The 23,287-nt window shown below is 47.2% G+C and overlaps 1 protein-coding gene across 2 annotated transcripts; it reads left to right on the forward strand.

The window, feature by feature from the left end:
* Window positions 1–589: 589 nt before the first annotated feature.
* On the forward strand, window positions 590–22,823 carry RAC1 (Rac family small GTPase 1). Of its 2 annotated transcripts, XM_019422570.2 has the most exons (7): window positions 590–854; window positions 10,822–10,893; window positions 13,566–13,683; window positions 19,881–19,937; window positions 21,345–21,407; window positions 22,148–22,307; window positions 22,561–22,823. In XM_019422570.2, the coding sequence occupies exons 1-7, from the start codon at window positions 820–822 to the stop codon at window positions 22,689–22,691; spliced, it is 636 nt and encodes a 211-aa protein (XP_019278115.1). In that variant the 5' UTR covers window positions 590–819; the 3' UTR covers window positions 22,692–22,823. The 2 variants fall into 2 exon arrangements, with proteins under 2 accessions (XP_019278115.1, XP_019278116.1); XM_019422571.2 differs by lacking the exon at window positions 19,881–19,937 and having other exon boundaries at window positions 599–854.
* The last annotated feature ends 464 nt before the right edge of the window (window positions 22,824–23,287 follow it).

Genomic DNA, 23,287 nt, shown 5'->3' on the forward strand with positions numbered 1-23,287 from the left:
CTCAGTTGGTAGAGCAGGCGACTCTTGATCTCAGGGTCATGAGTTCAAGCCCCACGGTGGACATGGAGCCTGCAAAAGGAAGGAAGGAAGGGAGAACTGAAAGCAAATATCCCAAATATCGGCACCTTAATGGTCTGCCTACAGAACATTATCTCCAGAACTCGTACAAAGCATAGGGCATAGTAAACGCTCAGCATGCTGGAAACAAAATGCATACGTGAGAGAACAAATTTCAACATATTTTTGACCTAATGAACAGGAGTTTTCTTTGAAGAATGGTAGTGTGGTATTTCCTTCTTTAGAGTTTCAGGTTCCGAATTTTCAGGCGGAACCTCCTCCTCTCCTAAGTTAAGGATATCACAGAAGAAGGCTACACTTAGGCCAATCATCAGGCGGCACGAAGATGGCGGCCGGCCGGCCCCGCGCCCCGCCCCCGAGCCGAGCGCGCTCGAATTGAGCCGAGCGCTCCCGAGCGTCTCCCGAGCATCCCCGAAGCCGGCAGGAAGCTCGGGAGGCGCGCGGGCAGGAGCGACCCCGCCCCGGAGCCTGGGAGCGGCGCGCCCGCGCGGGCGGGGGAGGGGAGACCGGATGTGAGTGGAGCGGCCATTTCCTGTTTCTCCGCAGTTTTCCCCAGCTTTGGGTGGTGGCCGCTGCTGGGCTCCGGCTTCCCGTTGGCGGAGGGCGAGGCGGCGTGGACAGCGGCCCCGGCACTCCGCGCCCCGCCGCCCGCAGCCGCGCGCCCGCCCGCCCGCCGCGCCCCGAGTGCGCCGCTTCTCGCCTCAGCGCCCGGCCGCCGCCGCGGCCCAGCGAGCGGCCCAGATGCAGGCCATCAAGTGTGTGGTGGTGGGAGACGGGTGAGTGCGCGGGCCGGGGCCGGGCGGGCTCGCCCGGGGTCGGAGCCGGCCTCTCTGCCGCGCGTGGCGTGGGTCGCGGGCCGCCACTCACTACCCCCGGGACCGGACGGCACGGGCCTGGTTCCGGCTCCCCGCAACCTTTTTTTTTTTTTTTTTTTTTTGGTGGGGGAGGGGGTCGCCGACCCGCGGCCGGAGGGAAAAGTGAACTCCACCCTCCCGCCTTCTGTCGGGCCCGCCGTTCGCCGGGTGGGACCCCCCCCAGCCGCGCCGCCACCCTCCCTCGTCCGCCTGGACACCGGTGGGCTTGGAGTTGCCTTTCTCAGAAAACGACCCTTTCTGGGCTTTTACATCAACCTCTCGAGCCCGGTTGAGAGCTTCCGTGTGTCCCGGCGGTCAGGTCGATAATACCGGACGAATGTTTGCCTGGGCGGGTTTGGTGGCCCTAAACTGATTTACCACGGGCTATCTTCCGCTTGCACTTGGCCACTTGTTAAGATTTTTTTTTTTTTTTAGGTGATTATTTTTGCTCTTAACGTGGAGAAACTTCTGAGATTCTAGCTGCGAGGAGTCGGGTGTGATTAAGACTGTTCTTTTCTCTGAACGTGGTGTGGTCATAAAAAAAAAAAAAAAATTGGCTTTCGCTTCTTGCATTAGGTATGGGATGTAGCAGAACAGGCTCCCTGAGCGGAGCTGCCCTGTGACTCAAGGCATTTCTTTTCATCACTGTCTGTGGTGGTTACAGGCCCTAGAGGAAGACAAGACTTGGCTTATGCAGTTTTTTTTTTTTCCTCCCATAGAAACAAGAATCTCAGTGTAATCCGAGCAAAATTGTGTGTCTCAGCAGGGCTAGAGTAGTTGAGTGTTAACAAGGAAGCTCCAAGAATTACTACCAGTTTCATGAAATTCAGAAGGCAGTGGGTGCATTTTTCAAGTTTTGTAAAGTCTAAGGAAGCGTTCTGGCATCGCTCTATCTTTTGATTAATATTCCCCAAATCAGTCATTAGGACTGATGTGGCTTTTATGCCTCTCCAGTTGTGAATTGGCTTTGTTTAGATTGTTGCAAATTAGACATTCGAAATTGTTTCCACAGCTAATTCAGATGTGGGTACAGTTGAACTGGTTTTTAAAAGATGCCCATCTGGGATTTGTCAGAGTCAACATGCGAAACATTAACACTTCATGGTTCCATGTATATAGCCAACAATTACACCTCCCACCTATTTGGGAATATGTATGGTACCTTTTTTTTTTTTTTAAACCCTTCAGAAGAAAGTTTTATTTTCATCAGGGTTGGGGGGAATGTTCAGTTACTTAATAGGGAAGTCAGTAAACTGTTTAAGTGAAGTTTAAATTTAAACGTTTATCAAGTTGTCTTAACGCTTTAAGTGAATTTCTCTTAACAATTACAAATGTCGGGACGTCTGGGTGGCTCGGTTGGTTGAGCGTCCAACTTCAGCTCAGGTCATGATCTCGTGGTTCATGAGTTCAAGCCCCTCGTCAGGCTCTGTGCTGACAGCTCGGAGCCTGGATCTTGCTTCAGATTCTGTCCCTCTCTCTGCCCCTCCCCCTGCTCATGTTCTGTCTCTCAAAAATGAATAAACGTTAAAAAAAATACCAGAAAATATTAAAAATTAAAAATGTTCAATCAGTAATGCTTAGAATATGAAATAATGCTAGTTTTTAAAAACGCCGAATTGCTGATAATTCAATAACCCTAGTAATATCCTATGTAATATCCTTAATTGAAAATTTCTGGAACTAAAACATAAGCACAGCAGATATATTTAACGCCTACAGATTATGGACCTCTGCTGTTTGTATTGGCTTGTTTATCTAGTCGCATACTTGTTGAACGCCTACTGTGGGATCTGGATCCTTCCTTCAAGTCTCTACCCCGCTGCTTAGGGGGAAACCCTGGGCATATCAGTCATCCCCCACACGACAGGTGCCTCAAGTTGAATTCGTGAGGATTAAACCAGATCCTGGATACGAAGTGCCTCCCAGGTGTCTGCCCTGTGTGGAGTACGTGCTGTTTCTCTTACTCCGAGGCACTGAGGGACTCTGTGAGGGGAGTGGTAGGCATAAGACAGTTCTTGGCTTGGCTTAAAGTTTTCAGTTAGTTTTTTTCGTATTTGACATTGATGTAGACTGGGGGGCTAAGAATCCTGTTAGAAGTGGATTAAAAAAATGTAAGGTATTTATTTATTTTTAAAGATTTATTCATTTATTCAGGTAATCTGTACACCCAGTGTGGAGCTCGAACTCACGACCCCATGATCAAGAGTCGCATGCTCTGCCAACTGAGCCAGCCATGTGCTCCCTCTATTACTTTAAGGGACGGCATATGGCAAACGTTACTTCAGTGAAAAATTTAGACACATAATTTTCCATACCAAAAATATTTTCTGCTTTTACCCAAACAAAACATCAGCCTGATGATATGGTTGGAATGTTCTTTCAAAAGTTGTTAAAGCTGTAAATGTAGGTCTACATTTTGTGGGGCAGAGAACTCCATGGTGGGGAATCTGAGGCAATTAAGGGCAGTTTAAGCAGTAAAGGCAAATTGAAATTGCACAAATTGCAAGCTTCCTTATTTAAAAAAATATTCTTGGGAACTACAGTTAGAAGCTATGTCATAATCATATTATAACTAGGATCAATTAGCCTATATTCTTCTTATGGATTATTTTCTATATAGCAATTCAGTTGGCATTGAGTACAAAATGTGAGTTGAAATTTTGACACTTTTTATGCTATTAATCCTTCTCTTGGTCCTAATTCTGTTAGTCCTTCTTGAACACGGGGTCTGTCATTCTTATTTGATGGACATGTGACCCCAAGATTCTCTCAGTTTTACTTAGGTAAGACAGCATCTCACATTCAGATATTGCTAAGCCATTCAAAAAAAAAGTTTTTAATGTTTTTAAATTTTATTTTGAGAGAGAGAATCCCAATCAGGCTCTGCACTGTTAGCACAGAGGCTGATGTGGGGCTTGAACCCACGAACCATGAGATCATGACCTGAGTTAAATCAAGAGTTGGGAGGCTTAACTGACTGAGTCCCCCAGGTGTCTCTCCCTAAACCATTTTTTTAAATGTTTATTTTATTTATTTTGAGAGAGAAGGCATGAGTGAGCAGGGGAGGGACAGAGAGAGAGAGGGAGAGAGGATCCTAAGAGGCTCTACACTATCCAGAGCCTGACATGGGGCTCAAACTCATGAACCGAGAGATCACCACCTGAGCCAAAATCAAGATTTGGATGCCACCCAGGCACCCCTAAACCATTTTTAATAGTGTTGTTTTGGCTTTGGTTGACCAGGAGGCTGCGAGTGAATGAAGCCCCTCTTAGTTCACTCCAGATTGGGCTAGTAGTCTCTCCAGCCCAGTGTCTAATTTAGGCATTGCTGTCCAGGAATGTTTTTAGTTGAGCATAAAAAATACCTTCCATGATGATGTCATCTTTTTAGGAATGCACCAGTTCCTCTCTACTTGTTTCCATTGAACAATCACTGATGGTCCGATCCATGAATTTAAGTGCTTTGTGAATTGTCTGTGTGTTTTGCCTTCAGCATGGGGTTCCATATGTTTGTGTTTGACCTGTTGTAAAGGTGTTTGAATTCTGCACTGGCTTCTAAGTTTAGATTTGTTTAAAATAATTCTTTTTTTTAATATTTATTTATTTTTGAGAGAGTGTGAGCAGGGGAGGGGCAGAGAGGGAGGGCTACACAGAATCCAAAGCAGGTTCCAGGCTCTGAGCTGTCAGCACAGAGCTTGATGTGGGGCTAGAACTCATGATCTGTGAGATCATGACCTGAGCCACCCAGGCGCCCCTAAGTTTAGATTTGTTGTTTGACTCCGATCTTGGTGGTTAAAATTATACTATGCCTTTTTTTTTTTTTTCTTAACTTTCAAATGATAATCCCAGTAAAAGTTTGGGGTTGGATTCATTAGAGGAGTATCAGGAATCCATTTTTAGAGAACTTAAAGCCACTTTTTATGATGTTCTTTCTTTTGCATTAATCATCTAATGTATTAGTGCCTCCTACTTTTTCACCTCTGTATCACCAGGTAGTTCTTGTAATTTTTAGTCTTCCTAAAAAGGAGATGTTTTATCAGGAATCCTGCTCCCGGGGCAATTACCGCATGTCATCAGAGGAATATTTTTCCTTCCACGTCTAAATATGAAAAACTTCAGAGATACAGGAAAGTTGAAAGAATTGTGTAGTGAACACCTGCCACTTAGATTTTGTAATCAATATTTTGCTATATTGATATTGATCTATTTTCCCATTATCAGGGCGTATTTTAAGAGGATTTGATTTTGAAGAAGAATGAGGCTGATATGCAGTTAGATAAAAAGTCTTTTTTGAACTTTTTTGTATCTTCCGCAGATCCAGATAACTATTCTAGGGTTAGGTTTGGTGTTTCTAGAAGGGGCAGGGGTTCCTCTGTAGCTTAAAGGCTACTTCAGAATTGGACTCTCTTAGGGGTAGCATCTTCAGCATTGAGGGTTCTAGAAGCTACACAGTTTTTGAATTTTTTGAAGCCTCCAATGGTGATAATGGCTGGTTTTCCTAAGTTGGTTGTGATGTCCCTGTTAGTGACAATATCAAAATTTCACATTAGGTTTTGTGTTTTTGTGCGCTAAACTACTCTATTCATGTATTTCCTGAATTTAGTCTTTGCATGGTTATGCATTTACTGAAGGCCTACAATTGGAGCGTTTCCAAACCCCATTTCACAGGGTAAATTGAGGACTTTCATTCAGGGTCTTTCATTGATGCAACAAATATGAATATATATTTAATACTTTCACATTCCACTATGTTCTGTTAATATATCGTTAAGAACTAGGTACCTTTTTAAATTTTTATTTTTTAAAGTTTATTAGAAAGTGTGTGCAAGTGGTGGGAGTTGCGGGAAGGGTTGGGGGGGAGACCATCCCAACCATCAGGCCCCATGCTGTGGGCGCAGAGCCTGATGCGGGGCTTGCACTCCTGAGCATGAGATCATGACCTGAGCTGAATTCCGCCGCTTAACTGAGCCACCCAGGTGCCCCAGGATCTAGGTACTTTTAGACGGTAATACAGGCTCCTTATTTTCTCATTGAAGAAATCTGGTCTTTGAGTCCTAAGATCAGTGTATCTTTTTTTTTTTTTTTTAACGTTTATTGATTTTTGAGAGAGTGCGAGTGGGGGAGGAGCAGGGAGAGAGGGATATAGGATCCGAAGCGGGGCTCTGCACTGACAGCAGCAAGCCTGATGTGGGAGAACTCATGAACCATGAAATCATGAGCTGAGTCAAACTCAGAGACACTCAGCCTATTGAGCCACCCAATAGGTAGGCGCCCCTACCCTCCAAATATTAAACGTTTCCTTGAAGTTCTCCTAATGGGAAAATGAAGAACATAATAGGAACATGAGTTACTGGCTTTAATCTTTGTAATTTCTACTAGAGCAGGAGAGGCACAGATAGGCTTAAAAAAATGTTACTCACATGAACTTTCTTTCAGTAGATTCATGTTCATTTTCTACAGTTGTGGCAGCTTTCAAGGATTAAAAAGAGGTTGAACTCAGTGGTAGCATATATAAAAGTGGAAATTCCAAACCAGATAGTAACTTTCAGAGGTTCTTGGCCGCATCAGTCAAGGTTGTGACCAAATGCAGCTTCCATTCGTCGTGTGGGAGCTGTGTTGACTTTGGCCTCTAGAGTTTATTTGTGGAGTGTTTTTAAAAGGAGTGGACAGATAACACTAATGGGAGGTAAATCACCATTATTTTTTTCTTTTTATCTGTTTTTTTAAAACTAAGTAAATATTTAAATCAGCGTTTGGACATGTACTTAATTAAGTCGGAATTTTATAATTTAATAATTTCTTACAGATTAGTTTATAGCTGTAATGGTTGGTAATAAAATTTCAGCCTATCAGGGTATGCCAATACCTTGAATTCCTTTGCAGTTAAACCTTTCAAAAGATGATGCCTCGGCTAAAGGTGAAGTTTCAGGAAAAGAGATCTTAGAGCTTTTGGTTTATTATTATTATTATTATCATTATTAAAAACTGGTTGAGTTTTGGGGCGCCCGATGGCACCATCCGTTAGGCGTCCACCTCTTTTTAAAAAAAAAATTTTTTTTAACGTTTATTTATTTTTGAGACAGAGAGAGACAGAGCATGAACAGGGGAGGGTCAGAGAGGGAGACACAGAATCCAAAACAGGCTCCAGGCTCTGAGCTGTCAGCACAGAGCCTGACGTGGGGCTCGAACTCACGGACCGTGAGATCATGACCTGAGCCGAAGTTGGACGCTTAACCGACTGAGCCACCCAGGCGCCCCAAGATCTTAGAGCTTTTGAAACAGAGTGGGTCATATTTATAGTAATGGCTTTGTTCCTATACACATGGAAGAGATTTGAAACAGTACTGTTAAAGGAAGTACTACCATGACGTTTTATCATAACCGTTAAAACCTTTATAGCCTCTTATCCTTGATATTAAGAGGCAGTAACTATTACATTTTTACACATTTGTAATTTTGAAAAGAGGCTCAGCAATGATGGCCTTAGACTCCATTCTCTTCCTCAGCTACCACATCCAGCCCATGGCTGGGCCATCTTGTTCTGCCGCACGCCTAGGAAGCTCTAGAAATGGCCCACTTCTTTTTACCCTGAATCTCCCTCGTTGGTTCAAACCACTCTCGTTTTTCTGTCTCCAGTCCCAGCTTCCTTCCTCAGTCCTCCTTTCCACACCGCAGTTGGAGGCTGCTTCTGAAAATGCAAATTTAATGGTTTCTTGGCAACTAAAAACTTTCTGGGACTTCCCGAGTAGGATCAAGTCCCATGTCCTTAACAAGAAGAGATGACAGCCTCCTCAGAGTTTCCTTTGCTGCTTCCCCCTTAGTTCTTGGTTCTTCAGTTGTGCTGGGCTTCTGGGCCTCCCCATCAGTGCTGCTGTTTTTGCCTGGAATGTTCCTCCTGTCATGTCCCCATTCCTCCTAGGCTTCAGCGCACATTGCGACCTCTGTCAGCCCCAAGACTAGGTTAGATCCCTTTGCTGTACATTTCCAGAGCACCTTAAAAATTTTTTCTTTTAATGTTTATGTTTGAGAGAGAGAGACAGAGTACGAGCAGGGGAGGGGCAGAGAAAGAGGGCGACACAGAATCCAAAGCAAGCTCCAGGCTCTGAGCTGTTAGCACAAAACCCGACGTGGGGCTTGAGCTCACGAGCTGTGAGATCATGATCTGAGCTGAAGTCGGATGCTGAACCAACTGAGCCACCCAGGCGCCCCCCCCCCCCCCCCCCCCCCCGCCTATCCCCCCTCACCTTTTTTAAAGTAGGCTTCACACCCAGTGTGGAACCAAATGCAAGGCTTGAACTCCTGACACCGAGATCAAGACCTGAGCTGAAATTAAGTCTGTTGCTTAACCCACTGAGCCACCCAGATGCCCAAAAAGATACCTTTTTTTTTTTTTTCTTTTTTTAAAGTAGGCTCTACACCCAACGTGGGGCTCAAACTCAGGACCCTGAGATCAAGAGCTAGAGGCTTTAGGGACTGAGCCAGCCAGGCACCCCCCAGACCATCTTTAGTAACACTTGTCACACCTATAATTTTATGTAATGACTGCACTCTTCATTTTTTCTTCCAGTTTTTTAAAAATGTTTACCTATTTTTGAGAGAGACAGAGCGTGGGGGTGGGGGAGCAAAGAAAGAGGGAGACATAGAATCTGAAGCAGGCTCCAGTCTCAGAGCCGTCAACACAGAGCCTGACACAGGGGTTGAACTCACAAACCGTGAGATCATGACCTGAGCTGAAGTTGGATGCTTAACCGACTGAGCCACCCAGACGCCCCTATTTCTTTTTTTTTAAGTTTTATTTATTTATTTTGAGAGAGAGTGTGAGTGGGGCAGAGAGAGGGAGAGGGAGAATCCCAATCAGGCTCTGTGCTGTCAATGTAGGGCTTGGTCCCTCGAACCGTGAGATCTTGACCTGAGCCAAGATCAATAGTCTCATGCTTAACAGACCGAGCCACCCAGGTGCCCCATGCACTCTTCATTTTTTTACTTTAATAACTGCACAAATGGGGCACCTGGGTGGCTCAGTCTGTTGGGCATCTGACCTCGACTCAGGTCATGATCTTGCATCCGTGAGTTCTAGCCCTGTGTCAGGCTCTGTGCTGTCAGCTCAGAGCCTGGGGAGCCTGCTTCAGTTTCTGGGTCTCCCTCTCTCTGTCCCTCCTCCACTCACACTCTGTCTCACTCTCTCTCAAAAAATGAACAAACAAACATTAAAAAAAAATAACTGCACAAATTCCATGAAGTTTTGTTCCTTGGAATATCTTCAGTACCTGGTATACTTCCTTGCATAGCACATACTTTGTTGGTATAGATTGAAATAGAATTCATGCTTTCAGTAGTTTTGTGATGGAGTTGGTAGTTTTGCATCCATTTTATAGTTGAAAAAACTGAGGCATAAGGGAGTTGAAACTTACAAAAAAGTCCAGCCTAGTAAGTGATACAGAGGTGGTCCCAGGTCTCAAATCTAGGCTAATGACTATGCATCTCCACCTCCTGCTTATATAGGTTTGACATTGTAAGCTTTTCACAAAATGTATGGTCAATGAGTCATTTTTGTTGAGAAAGCCTTTAGGAGTTGGGAGCTACTTCCTGATGATGTAATGTAATGTTTGAGTCTGTGAGGTCTTCAGGGTGGGGGAGTTCTAATTTTTAAGCCCTTAATAATGTTATGAGTAAAACAAGTATTGGCAAACCGGATGGGCCTGTAATCTGTCTTTGCAGAGAGGTTTTTGCCTTAAGCTAAGAGTGCTAAGAAAATAGAAAAGCACTTCACTTCTTTATAGTGAATCCTAATTCATAGTAGTTGCGATTGGACAACAAATTCTTACAGCTCAGAGCTTCATTGTGTGAGGAGAGCATTTATATCGCTTCTCAGCCTTCTGGCTAAGATCAAGGGTAGTAAGGAGAGCATTTAGTGAAAACTTAGGCCGGGGACCCAGGCTCTCAGAAGCCCCTGAAGTCACCCTGAGAATGTCACATTTGGAACTCATTTTTTGGCTAAGGGCACAGTGATCTTAATTTGTAGGTGATACATTCTCATGAAAATTTCAAGTGGTTGGAAGACTCCAAGCCACCAGTCTGACCTCTGCCCCGTGGTACACTGTATCCCCCACTAGTGGTGCGGGAGGGCCTTCTGTCTCTGGAGAATTTCTACACGATTCTTTTTTACTTTCTCCTCTTTGCAGCTTTGCGAAGTTTATGCCAGCGTCCCTGAGCCGTTAGTTAATATGTCTGGAATATATTGTGTTAGCCGCTCTAAAGGCTTATGGTGATGTGTGAGGATGGGGGTTGCGGAGTGGCAAATGAATACAGATGAGTTAAAGTGAGTTCTGTATGGCTCTTTGTGGCTCACAGTTCTGTGTGCGGTGGTTAGTGACTAAGCACTCTGTTAAGAGAACAGTCCTTACTGGTGCCAGAGGGAAGGCTTTAAAAGGTGGTGGGTTTGAGCTACCACTCTGAGGCTGCAAAACGTATTACTTAGCAGCCAAGTGGAAGTTGCAGAGGAAGGCTGTGTTTGCATATTAGGATGCATCAAAGTGATTTGAGGATAGAACTGAAGATGCTCAGATGAGAGACTCCTACACCTAGTCGCAGAAGAGACTTTCCATTTTAAACTATCGTTCCTCTTCAACCTGTGCTTAATTAACAGCTGGTTCTGTGAATGCTAATTCCTAAGCAGAGCAGGAAGAAGGCTCCTTTTTGAGAAATTCGAGTTTGTTTACTTTAAATTTCAGGATAGAAAATGTGTAGGCTTCAGTAGAAGGTTACAGAAACTGTTTAATGCTAAGTACTTGGTGTATACTTCTTGATTTTTTCCTGTAAGTTTAACAGAATAATGACAGAATTACATGCATGTTGACTAAGCAACTTATGTCGTTTTTCTCTTTCCTTAGAGCCGTAGGTAAAACGTGCCTACTGATCAGTTACACAACCAATGCGTTTCCTGGAGAATATATCCCCACTGTGTAAGTATCTGGAGTTAAAGAAGCAATTTACTTGTGATGTGTTTTTTTAATTCTTTTGACCTTTGTTTTGCTGTAAAGGCATTCTTAATTCTTACGTGAACAGATCTGATTAGTTTTCCACTTAAACGTGAACATTGACCAAAGTCTGATTAATAAGAGAATCGGGCTTTTAAAAAATACTTAATCTGATGTAAAGTTTCTGCGTTGTGATGAAACACACAGCTTTCCTAATTGGTTTTTAGACATTCAGGAAACAAAGTTAACAAACCGAAGTGTGAAGACTGGATACAGTAAGAGTTTCATATAAATTTGGCACTTGAGCATCTGTGTGTGAAGGAGCAAGGAGCCAGAACATGAAATAGTCTGTTCTATTGTGATTGGCCTTTTCTGGCAAGTGATCCCAGTGGTTCCATGTCACTGTTGAGTTATCAGGCTGTGGAACGGAAACAGGGTGGTGCTGGGGGCGGTTACCGGAGGACGGAATTGGCCACCGAGCTGTTTATTCCCTTTCCGCAGCAGAATTGGGTGGAGATGGAAGTGTTTTTCCGATGATAGGATTACTAGGGAGCCCCGTGTAGCACGTCACCCTGCTCTGTCCTTACAGCTGCCATCCTAGTAGAGGAAGCACCTCAAGTCCCACCCATGCTGACCTTGTCGAGCACAACATGTGCGCTGCAGTGTTGCCCAAAGTTTTGCAGAAGTGGGCTCATACTGTCCGTGTTGTTCTGGTTTTATGGTGGGGACTTTCCTTTTCTACACATGTAGGTAGAACTAAATCATGATCACTGTAGGTGACTTTGAACTACTGTAGCTGATACAGTACACCGGTCATGGGTTTGTTTGGGGTTTTTTTGCCGTGTTGAATATCACTGCACGCGTCTTTGTGCACACGTGATAGATGATGACAAGTGGAGGTGTGCCAAATCCAGAGGGAATGGATATTTCGATTTCTGATAGGTTAACTACCCATGTGCTGCCCAAAGGCTGTACTTGGACCAGCTGGGACTGAAGCCGGCTCCTCTGGTTGGACTGTGGGTGACAGGAGTTGAAAAAGTTACTTTCTCATTTGCATTTCTGATCCCCGGTGGGGTTGAAATCCCTCAAATGTTCACCGGCCATTTGTAGTCTTGTGTGGATGGACTGTTGAAATCCTTTGCTTATTTTTTTTTTTTGAGATTTTTTTCTTACTGATGGAACTTCTGTGTACAAGAAATATCAATTCCTCTGTCTCTCCTTTGTCCTCTGTCTTTTTGAACTTCATTATGAGGTCTTCTGCCGTAAAGAAGTTTGACTTTTTTTTGTTTTAAAATTTTTTTTTAGTATTTATTTTCGAGAACAAGCATGAGCAGGGGAGGGGCAGAGAGAGCGGGAGGGACAGAGGATCCGAAGCAGGCTCCGCACTGGTAGCACAGAGCCCGATGCAGGACTTGAACCCGTGAACTGTGAGATCATGACCTGAACCAAAGTCGGACGCTCAACGGACTAAGCCCACCCAGGCGCCCTAAGAAGTTTGATGTGTTTATGTAAATATGCCACTCTACCTGCATGGAGTTTTATGTCCTGCTTAGGAAGACCATTCCTACTTCAGTGATGCAAAAGTATGTTTTCTAGATTTTTGTGGCTAACGCTTTAATCTTTAATTCATTTAGAATTTATTTTTTGGTACAGTAGGCGGGCACGTGATTCTTTTTCCCAGATAAAAAAAAGTCATGATCTTGTTCATTTGAATAACCTGTCCTTTTCTCACAGAAGCGGAATTAGGATACCCCAGACCTTGTCTTCATGGGAGCTAGTGTGGTCGTTACGTTCGTTAAGCCACATCGGAGCCTTACTCAGACTTCGGCTTTGCCGTCGCAGTTTAGGAAGTCCCTGAGTTTCAGTGTCGAGAGTGTGTGAAGGTGGCTTCCGAAATTGTATCTTACAGGCTGCTGTATTGGGTCCTGTTTGGTACTTGCCCTGGTTTGAATGGCAATGCCAGGTTTTCTTTTTAATGAAGTACTTGGTGGTACTTGTGGTTTGCTTTGGTTTTGTGGAAGTCCACCTTACTTTCTGCCTGTCAGCCAGGCTTTCCTGGGCCTCTGCTTATCGTTAAGTAATCACTGGGGTGACTTGGTATGCATGTAACCCAGTACACTCACTCTGAAACGGTCCACGACAGCCTCTCACATCAGGTTCATTTCGTGTTCCCTTCACGCTTGGGTCGCAGGCCTGGCTGGATGACCACGACCTGACTAATTGTTGCCCTGACTCAGTGCGGTGGCCGTGCCGCGCCACCTTGCTGAAGATGAGCCACATGTGGATGTGAAAAATCTCAGCAAGTGGGATTTGAAAGAGAGGGACTGATTTTATACTCTGTTTCTCTGGGGCAGAAGAAACTTAATGTCCTGTTGAAGAGGCAGAGGTTCCTGTTGCTGCCACTGCTTTGTTTCGGGTACATTGAGGAGCTTGTCCTTTGTTTCTTGGGCGAGTTTCTCCAGGTGTTGGTTTGTTTCCCTTACACTCGTCCCAGTTTCCCTCCAACATTAGCTCCGCCTGCTGGCCCGGCAGCCCCCAGACCGCACCTGGCCTTGGTGCATCTCCTCTGGGGCCCTCCCTGGGACAGTCACTCGAGTCCCTGATCTGTGCCCAATGCTCCATGGCTAAAGACTAACCGTTTTTACTCCATTCTGCAGCTTTGACAACTACTCTGCCAATGTTATGGTGGATGGAAAACCGGTGAATCTGGGCTTATGGGATACAGCTGGACAAGAAGATTATGACAGATTACGTCCCTTATCCTATCCGCAAACAGTAAGGATCGTGACTGATTTTTAATGTGTCCTTTAGAATATATGATTTCTGAATATGAAATTGCACATCACCTGTGGGTTTGCTTGCACAGTTGGCCCGTGAACAACACATTTGAACTCCACATGTCTGCTTAGATAAGGCCTGTTGGTACATTTCAGTGAGTATGTTTCTTCCTCCAGATCTGAGGGAAATTTTTTCCCTGGCTTACTTTAGTGTAAGAGCGCAGTACCTAATGCACTTAACATACGACTGTTGATGTTACTGGTAAGGCTTCCAGTCAGTAGCAGGCCATTAAATTTGGGGGAACTTTTGATTGCATGGGGGGGGTCAGCACCCCTCACGCTCCCCCCCCCCCCCCATGTTGTTCAGGGGTCTGCTGTATCGCCATCTTTGGGGCATCCTGAGTAGCAGCAAGCTCATGTTAGTTCAGTAGCGTGTGTCCCCTACATGGGAACCCAGAGTTGGCTTGTTCTCATTTCTCTGGTCTTACCTGGTATAGAATATGGTGCTGTGCAGTTTACATGCTTCCATTGTTGCAATTTATTTATTTATGTATGTATTTATTAGAATTTTTTTAATGTTTATTTTTTGAGAGCTAGAGTGTGAGCAGGGGAGGGGCAGAAAGAGAGGGAGACACAGAATCCCAAGCAGGCTCCAGGCTCTGAGCTGTCAGCAACAGAGCCTGATGCGGGGCTTGAACTCGTGAACCATGAGATCATGACCTGAGCCAAAGTCAGACTCTTAACCGACTGAGCCACCCAGGTGCCCCCCCTCTTTTTAAATATTTATTTTGAGAGTGAGAGTGTGTACAGGGGAGGGGCAGAGAGAATTCCAAGCAGGGTCTGCTCCCTCAGCGCAGAGCCCAGCGAGGGGCTCGACCTCCTGAACTGGGAGATCATGACCTGAGCCAAAATCAAGAGTCGGATGCTTAACTGACTGAACCACCCAGGTGCCCTGTTAAGATTAAGGTTTTTGAAAATCAAGTTAGTGACTTGTCTTTTGGGTTTAATATTATTTTTCTTTCTTTTTATTTTTTTAATTTTATTTGGACTCCATGCTCATGAATCTGAGATCGAGAGCCATGCGTTCCACCGACTGACCCAGCCAGATGCTCTTTAATATTATTTTTCTATGTTACTCATGCTCCTTTTTCTATGGCTTTATTATTATTTGTTTTAATGTTTATTTTTGCGAGCGTGGGTGGGGGGCGGCAGATGCAAGGGCAGAGAGAGAAGGGAGACCAAGGATTTGAAGCAGGTTCTGTGCTGACAGAGCCACATGCAGGGCTCGAACTCACGAACCATGAGATCATGGTCTGAGCCGAAGTCAGACGCTTAACCGTCTGAGCCACCTTTGGCTTTAGCACTTACATCTTCTCAGTGTAGAGTCAGGTTTCGGTTTTGTAGAATTATGTCCACAGTGTCCAGTCAGAAAAACTTCTAGATTGTTTTGCTTCCATTTCAGACGATTAAATGATCCGTGTACCAAAAGCTAATGAGAGTTGGTGGAAATATGCTTAGAGGCCACTTTTCTTTAAATTAGGAATTGTCTTATTTGCATCGTGTGCTTCTCTCATTACACATTTGTTCTTCGTCTTGAAAGTATTTGAAAATAACTCTGGAGACTCAAGTGGCTAACCAGCCAAAGGAATACGCACTAGCACAGACTCCTTAGGTTTCCACCCTGCGCCCTTGCTTCCCAGCTCTGTGACCCTGGCAGATTTCCCCAGGGCTCTCGTCGTCACCTGTCTCGTCATAGGATGAGACGAGCAGTACGTATAAAGCTACCGGAAGGGTCCGGGTACGTCACAGACACTCCAGTGTTGCTGTGGTGAAGACGCACATCTGGAGAGCTCTTCACATCCCAGCTGGCTGGGCCCGAATGACTAGAAGCTGCTGTGCGTGCTCTCAGCAAGCCCGGATGACCAGAGGGGTCAGGGTCAAGGAGACACCCTGGAGAAGGCAGGTGTCAACCCTTGGATGGACCTGACCGTCACCGTCTTGGGGGCGTAGTGTGGGTGAACATAACTGTAGTTCTAGTCTTCCCAAATCTTGTGTTTTTAAATTTAACTTCCTGTTTTTAGTAATGATAGTTTTTTATACTTTTGAGTACAGTTTTAGAATGCAACAGTCATTGTCTTCTGTATTTATTTTCTCCTGGAGGAATTGCCAAATCCAGTTGCTTTGAGCTGTAGATTTTTGCTGATTGTCCTTCAGTTGAATTGTAACCAGAACTATAAAATGGGAGGTTTGAATGAGTGATTGCTCAGTTAACCTCCAGCTAAAAATTAACTGATTAAGGTTTGAAAATCAGTTCATAATCACCAAATGGTTTGAGTTCTTCAACATGTTTAGGAAACTCTTCTGTCCCCAATGGGTGCTTGATAATTCCAGATTTTAAATGGATTTGCTAACCTATTGACAGAGTAGGAGTCTTTAACCCACTGGATCCATCTGGAAGGGTGGGGTGTCACTTCTGAGAAGTGAGAGCCACCTCCTGTGACTCACGGGTCCGGGCAGGGTGTGGCCTTTCTCTCTGAGGGAGTGGCTCACAGTAAGTCAAAGGTGACTTGGCCAAGGCCCCTGCTCTGTATGCCAGAACACACGCAGGTAAAGTGACAGATTGAATCAAGCCGCAGGGTGTTGTCCTTCTGGGGCAGGACTTAAACTTTCTGTGTCCCTTCTGTGTAAGGTGCTCTTTTCCTGCCAGACACTTGAACAGCTAAGGGGGTGAGGCACGACTCTAGCCCTCAGATGGCTCACACGTGCTGTGTGACACATCACGCGCCAGCAGATGGGTGTCCTGGGCACTTCGAGCAGAGAGGAGAGCGGCTGTGTAGCAGTTAAAGATGCGCCCGCTGGCCTCCTGTGGATGAGGACGTTTCATTGGCCCCCGGGGGGGCGGCCCCAAATGCGGAGATTGGTGCCTGGAAGGTCTCCTTCCTTTGGGCCACACTGTCCCCGCAGGGGGAGCAGGCCCGGTGGCTGCCGGCTGGCACCTTGGCAGCGGGGGTGCCTCTGGACTTTGTACTGACTGGAACGTGGTCTCTGGTTGTTGGCTCTATAAGACCTGTTTATGTGGTTTGTCCGTGACCGTGCTCAGACCTCCCCTGAAGGGCCGGTAGACGATTTTGTATCCACATGTCACCCTTAGGGCTTGGTGACTCCCCAAAATAGATGTCATGTTTCCTGTGGGCATTTAATGCTGCTGTCCTCTGTTGGGCAGCTTGGGTGGCGAAGTTAGGTCTGTTGAGGGCATTCGTTTCTGCGTTCTCCAGAAGATGGCAAGCAGGTAGTCCTGTTCAGTAGAGATTGCCCTTGAAAGTTTCATTTTCCTAAATTAAGTAATCCTTAGGGCTTTCCTGTCCTTTAATAAGTCTTAATCTTTATATTCTCTTTTTAAAAACGTGCCGTAATAGGGGCTCATGATGGTTTGGTGGGATAAATGTTGGGCTCTTGATCTCAGCTCAGGCCTTGATCTCATGGTTGGGAGTTTGAGCCCTGCATTTGAAGTAGGCCCGACGTGGAGCCCGCTCTCCTGCACGTTCTTGTGTGTGTCTTGAGTTGACTTGTCACCGTGGCAGCGTGACCCGTGTAGTGCTCGGGCCCAGCGTCGTGCGTCGTGTCCAGTCAGCTGCATTTGCCTTTTTGTCCAGGACGTGGTGTGAGTGGGAACCTGTGTGCCTCGCTGGGGTGACGAGGCCTGAGCTCCGTGTGGGTCCGGAGAGGCCTGCGCTGCCCGAGGTGCCGGGCCTCTTGTGTCCGGGCCTGCGGGGACCTGCGGGGTGTGTGCGCTCAGCTCGGGAGTGCCGGGTGGTGGCGCGGAGGCAAGGAGAATGGCTGTGTTTGGCTTGGCCGTTTGGATTTTCACCTGGCTTTTTCTGCTTTGTTCAGGTGGCCGCCTCTACCTGTGTCCTCCGGCCACAGGTCACTAGGAACACACCTGTGGCTTGAACAAAGTCGGGTTTGTTCATGTGCCCCAAACGAGACCTGCACCTCGGGGACTGCGGGGTGTGTGATTTGGGTGAGGGCTTGCTCTGGATTGGGTGCTGGCAGGAAGCAGGGTAGTCCTGGGGCCAAATCTGTGACTGGTGCAGACACCGTCACACAGTCTCGTTGGCTGCGAGAGGGGGGCGTTCGGGGTTTCTGTAGTTTGCACGGTGACCTTGTGTTTGTGGTTAGACAAGATTGTTAAGTGGTCTTCTATTCGTTTCTTTACTTTTGGTCTCGTGTCAGCATGGTTGCGTGGTCTGACGTGGGCGCTCTGGGAGATGGTCACATTCGGTGGGAACGCGCCGTAGCCTGGCTCCTGGGGTTCGGGGCTGTCCTGCTCTTTCTCCTGAGCAGCTTCCCGTGGATGCCACACACACAGCATCTTTGCTCTGTCCTGTTTGCGCCCTGGTCCTTTGCCCGGTTCCTAGAATGTCTGTAGGAAGGACTATTCCAGGCCTGGAAGTAAAAGCCGGGCGGAAGGCCTTAAGAAGAGAAGGAAACGAGAGGGAGAGACAGAGCGCGCACGTGCACGAGCAGCGCTAGGGTGTTTGGAGTTGGGAGATCCCAGCCACCCCCGAGTCCCCTCCCGTTCTGCCAGGAACCTCTCTGTGGTGCCCTCCGCATGCCTGGTGGAGGCGGTGGACCTGGCCAGTGAGGGAGCGGTGTTTGCGACCCGGAGCAGTCGCTGAAGGCCTGGCGGGAGCCTGTATGGTCGGGAGTCGGCTGCCGGTGTGAGAACAGCGTCCGGGCCAGAGGGAAGGGGAGCCCGTGGCCTGGGGAGGCCCGGGCAGAATAAAGAGGCTCCAGGACACACTGGGAGGAAGGCTGGGCCAGTCCTGCTGCAGGCGGCCCTGCCATGGAGCTCCGGCCTCCGGGGACCCCCGTGGACATTGAGACACCTGCCAAGGTCGAGCAGCAGGAGTCTGTGCGGGTGTCTGGTTGGGAGGCCAAGGCTACAATGAATCCCTCCTGGAAGAGCGAAGTGTCAGAAGGACTAGACGTTTTATGATTTCCATGTTATTGTTTTAGAAGAATTACCACGTTATTCTTTATACCTTTTTAAAGCCTTATTTAGGCTGGGGGAAGAAGAAGAAGGGAACGGGCAGATGGTGGAATGTTAATGTAGGATGGAAAAGCATGTTTCTTGATCAAAAAATATGTTTTAAAAATTGAAAAAGGTAGAACAGATGTGGTTGGAGGATATTTTGGAGCTGCGTTTTTGTGGCCAATCCCCAGGGGTCCCTGTGTCACCATAAAGAGTCGGGAGCACAAATCTTCAAAAGTAGCCCATAGATGAAAGTGGCAACTTTAATATTCTCAGAATCGTGGGTCAGAGAAGCTGGAGAGAGAGGAAATTAAAATAATTCTCTTGTTCATCTGTTAAAAGACGTGTGGGGTTCTGTGTTGCTTGAAGAGCAAGTCTTTCGATTTTTGCTGCAACAGGGGCGAATTGAAAGCCCTGTGGTGGCCGCTGGAGATGCCATCCCCTCTGGGTGGCCGTCCCGTCCAGAGCTGCTGGGGGGGGGGGGGGGGGCGGCGGCGCAGTTCAAGGTCTCAGTGCATTGACACCGTTCACTCAGGTCCTCTAGCTCCCTGAATTCGATCCGCACTTGCGGAATTTGGGGGGAGAGTGAGCGCCAGCCTTGTCACCGTCACAGTGCAGACCCAGCAGTGCTTCTTGGGGCCTTTTCCTCCCAGAGGCCCGGTCCTACGGACAGGTGTGCCTCCCGTTGGTGGCTGCTGCCACTGGGCCCGTGTCTCGGAACATGGACAGAGATCTTTGACCCGTGTGTCTCTTGCTAATGGACGCACGGACACGCCTTTGCTAAGGAGGAACGCACGCTTTCTGCACGTTTCCTGAGTGGACAGAGCCCGTGCGCTTCCTCGGGCGGGCGGGCATTTGTGTCATCAGGCACGGTGGCGCTGCTGCCGGAACAGGAACCTTCTGTGTGCTCCTGTGGGTAGCGCGCCCCCCCCCCCCCCCCCCCCGCCAGAGTGTGCCTGACCTCTGTCTTCATCATGGCCTTCACAGGTGTGATGGAGTTTCGGTGGGGTTTGGCGTCACAGATGCTAGACAGTCCTCTGCTTTTGGATCCTTTGGGAGGGTTGAGACAGAATTCTGATGAAGAAGAAATAATGGATTGTGTTGACTTTTACTTTCCTCAGTTTTTACTAAACTCAAACACAGTTCTCATGCATTACTAGGTTGGAGAAACGTATGGTAAGGATATAACCTCCAGGGGCAAAGACAAGCCGATTGCCGTATGTAAAACTTTCAGTCGACTTCAGTTTCAAGCTTTATCTGTTCTCTCGTTTCACTTAGTTCCCCAGGATTTCCTCTCGAGCCCCACGTTCCTTGAGTGCTTTGTATTCACTTCACTCGAGGTTGGGTTTTGCTTGATGAAATGTGCTTTCAGTGGAGCGAGACAGTTTACCTACTAGCTCGAATTAAAGCGGTTTGTGAACTGCTTGCTTCCCTCCTCCCGCGTGGAAGGAGGGGCCTTCGTGAGGGGCCTCCCAGGCCGTCGAGGCTCCACGTGACGCCCACCCACCGTGGAGCGGGACTGAGCATGGCTGCGGGCGCCTCCTCCTCCGCTTTGGTGTCCCCTGGTGTCTCTGGTGTCCGGGGCGCGGCTCTGCGGCTGAGCTAACCTCCCCCTGCTTCCAAATGATGTAACCCGGTGCCGACCTGCCGCGGTGATTCTCCGACGAGCCTGTGCATGCGCTAGCGTTGGTTAAATGTCATTTATAAAAAGCTGTTGTGTGGGATGTTTCTTTCCCTTTCCAGGTACAAGGGATCAGCCGGATGATTGAAAGTGCTAGCTTGGGAATTGTGTTAGCTTGGGAGATACATTTCACAAAGTAGCAGAATTGCCTTTCTCTAGGAAAGGGATTTATAAACCTAGCATTTTAGAAACTCTTAGGCATTTTTAACACAGCTAAATATTTAAGTTTGACTCTTGACACAATAGAGTGGGGCAGAGGTTTTACGTTTAGTCGGAAATGCTTCCAGGTATTTATTCTGCACGGACTTTTCCTCTGAATCTTTATTTCGGCTACGACTGCCCAGCGTCGAGTCCTCCAGAGCTCTGCTCGGGGCTGAGAACCGACAGCCGGACCCCACTCTGTGCCGGGGACCCCGGTGGCAGTTCTTAAAGCAGTTTAATTGCAACCCAGCGGTCAACTGAAAGTGTACTTAATGTGCACCCGGGGAGCTTAATGAAAAGCATACCGTTTGTACATGTTTTTTAAAATCGACTCCGCTTTTGAAAAACAGACCACGTTTTACAGAAATGAGTGGCACCTTGACCCTGGTTTGGTCCCTGTATATAAATAAGAGCATTAAAGTTGCCAGTGGGAGTTGGGAGTGTGAAGGAAGAAGCCTCCTGGGGGTCTGATTGGAGGCCTCTTCAGCCTCTAGGAAACGCTAGCACATTCTAGTAAATCCTCTCCCCTCTTCTCATAAGTAGCTGGCTGCTTCATGTGCTGGTTCTGGTCTGGGAGCTTCTGACAGAACTGAAGAGTTGTAACCAGGGAGTGAGCTTTAGACACGGACTGCTGGTGCATAACACGCACTTCGTCTCGTGAATCGTCCCCACAGCGTTTACGAAGCAAAGCGCGCTCGTCACCGTGAGATCATTTCTAAATGCCTCTCTTTCCTCTTTATAGGATGTATTCTTAATTTGCTTTTCTCTTGTGAGTCCTGCGTCATTTGAAAATGTTCGAGCAAAGGTAAGCGGGGATGTTTTAGACCAATGTTTTGTTACATAGTGTCATCTTTGGGAGGTAAAACTACCATTTAGTGATAGAAATTTTAATGATTTTGTAATTCTACTTTAGGTAGATCAATTTTTGAAATCATTGACTTTATTATGTAGAATTCTAAAGCTCAAGGTCTGATTCAGAAACGCTGCGTCCCTTGTTAAAATAACACTTTCGAGTCCGTCTGATGGAGTCATCTGCTAAAACAGCGGCCATGACTTTCCACTCCTGCGTCTTTCACACACTTCCAGTGAAAAGTGCCATGCGCGGGATGTTCTGTTGTGATCAGGGATGTGTCCAGTGAGAGTAGTGGTGGCAGGGAGTCCACATAATTCATGCTCACTGTTGAATATATGTAGGTAGGATTCTCAGAGTTCATGTAAGAGCTTGACCCATTTTACCAAAAGATAGTTTTTTGGGGAAGGAAGACTTTCCCTCCCCCCCCCCCCCCCCCCCCCCCCCCCCGACAAGTAGAGCCTGTTCTGTTGGGTCTTTAGTCTTGGAATCCTGGTTTGCTGATCAAACACCCACAGGTAGGCAGGCCTGTGGTTCTTGAAAGTATTGGGGCGGGGGGGTGGTTCCTGCCAAGAGCGCTGAGGGACTAAGGTGGGGTGGTGGGGTCAGTTGGGCACCCAGATGGGTATCGTTTAGGCAAAGAAAGTTCATGAGGGAGGGGAACGTGTCATGACTTTGTTCTCTCTTGCATCTAGTGGTACCCTGAAGTGCGACACCACTGTCCCAACACCCCCATCATCTTAGTGGGAACTAAACTTGACCTCAGGGACGACAAAGACACGATTGAGAAACTGAAGGAGAAAAAGCTGACTCCCATCACCTACCCGCAGGGTTTGGCCATGGCGAAGGAGATCGGTAGGAAATCCTTGCATTTTCACGTCTGCTTTCTTTGCACGGGATTTATTTTCTTGACAGACTGGACTCCAGTCTGGGGAAGTAGAGAGCGTGTTTTCCGACTCAGGGTCGTGATGACGCTCACCAGGTGGGTGCAGGGTCGGGGCTGCTCCGCTGGGCCCCACGTGCCGGCAGGTGGCGGGGCCCGGGGAGCTGCTTCTTCGTCCTTGTCCGGGTGAGAAGAGCGGGGCTGAAAGAGGCTGTCTCCCGGCAGGTGCTGTAAAATACCTGGAGTGCTCGGCGCTCACGCAGCGAGGCCTCAAGACAGTGTTTGATGAAGCTATTCGAGCGGTTCTCTGCCCCCCTCCCGTCAAGAAGAGGAAGAGAAAATGCCTGCTGTTGTAAATGTCCGGGCCCCTCTCCTGCCCTGCCCCCCTCAGAACCTTTGTACGCTTTGCTCAAAAATGGTGGAGCCTTCGCACTCAATGCCAAGTTTTTGTTACAGATTAGTTTTTCCATAAAACCATTTTGAACCAATCAGTAATTTTTAGGTTTTGTTTGTTTAAAGTGTAAGACTTCAAACTTTCACATTATATTAAAATTTAGCCCTAAAATGGCAAGCTTTTTTAAAGCCTTATTTTTCAGAAGCCCCTATTCTTGCTCAGATTAAGAGTTGCCAAAATACCTTGTGAACTAAATTGCATTGTTGTGCTGAGAACACTAAGCACTAAACCGTTTAAGACCTTTGTCTTCAGAAGAGACCGCAGCCAGCCTCTCAAGTTCGGACGCACAGACCCCTGCTGGCTGGTCTCTGCCGGGAGAGCCCCCAGCCTCCTTCCGGAGACCGGCTGCCCCAGGCCGGGCTGTGTGTCCTCCTGGAACGAGCGTAATGACTCGGCTCTCTGATCAATCTTTTTGATTTTGTAGTGAGATTTTTTTTTTTAAAGTAGTGTATTCGCTTTTGCTGAGATTTGGAACCGCCCTCTGGCTCCCGCCCCTGT

Source organism: Panthera pardus, unplaced genomic scaffold (assembly GCF_024362965.1).
Source record: "Panthera pardus isolate Hobbes unplaced genomic scaffold, ASM2436296v1 HiC_scaffold_4, whole genome shotgun sequence".
In the NCBI taxonomy this organism is placed as follows: domain Eukaryota; kingdom Metazoa; phylum Chordata; class Mammalia; order Carnivora; family Felidae; genus Panthera; species Panthera pardus.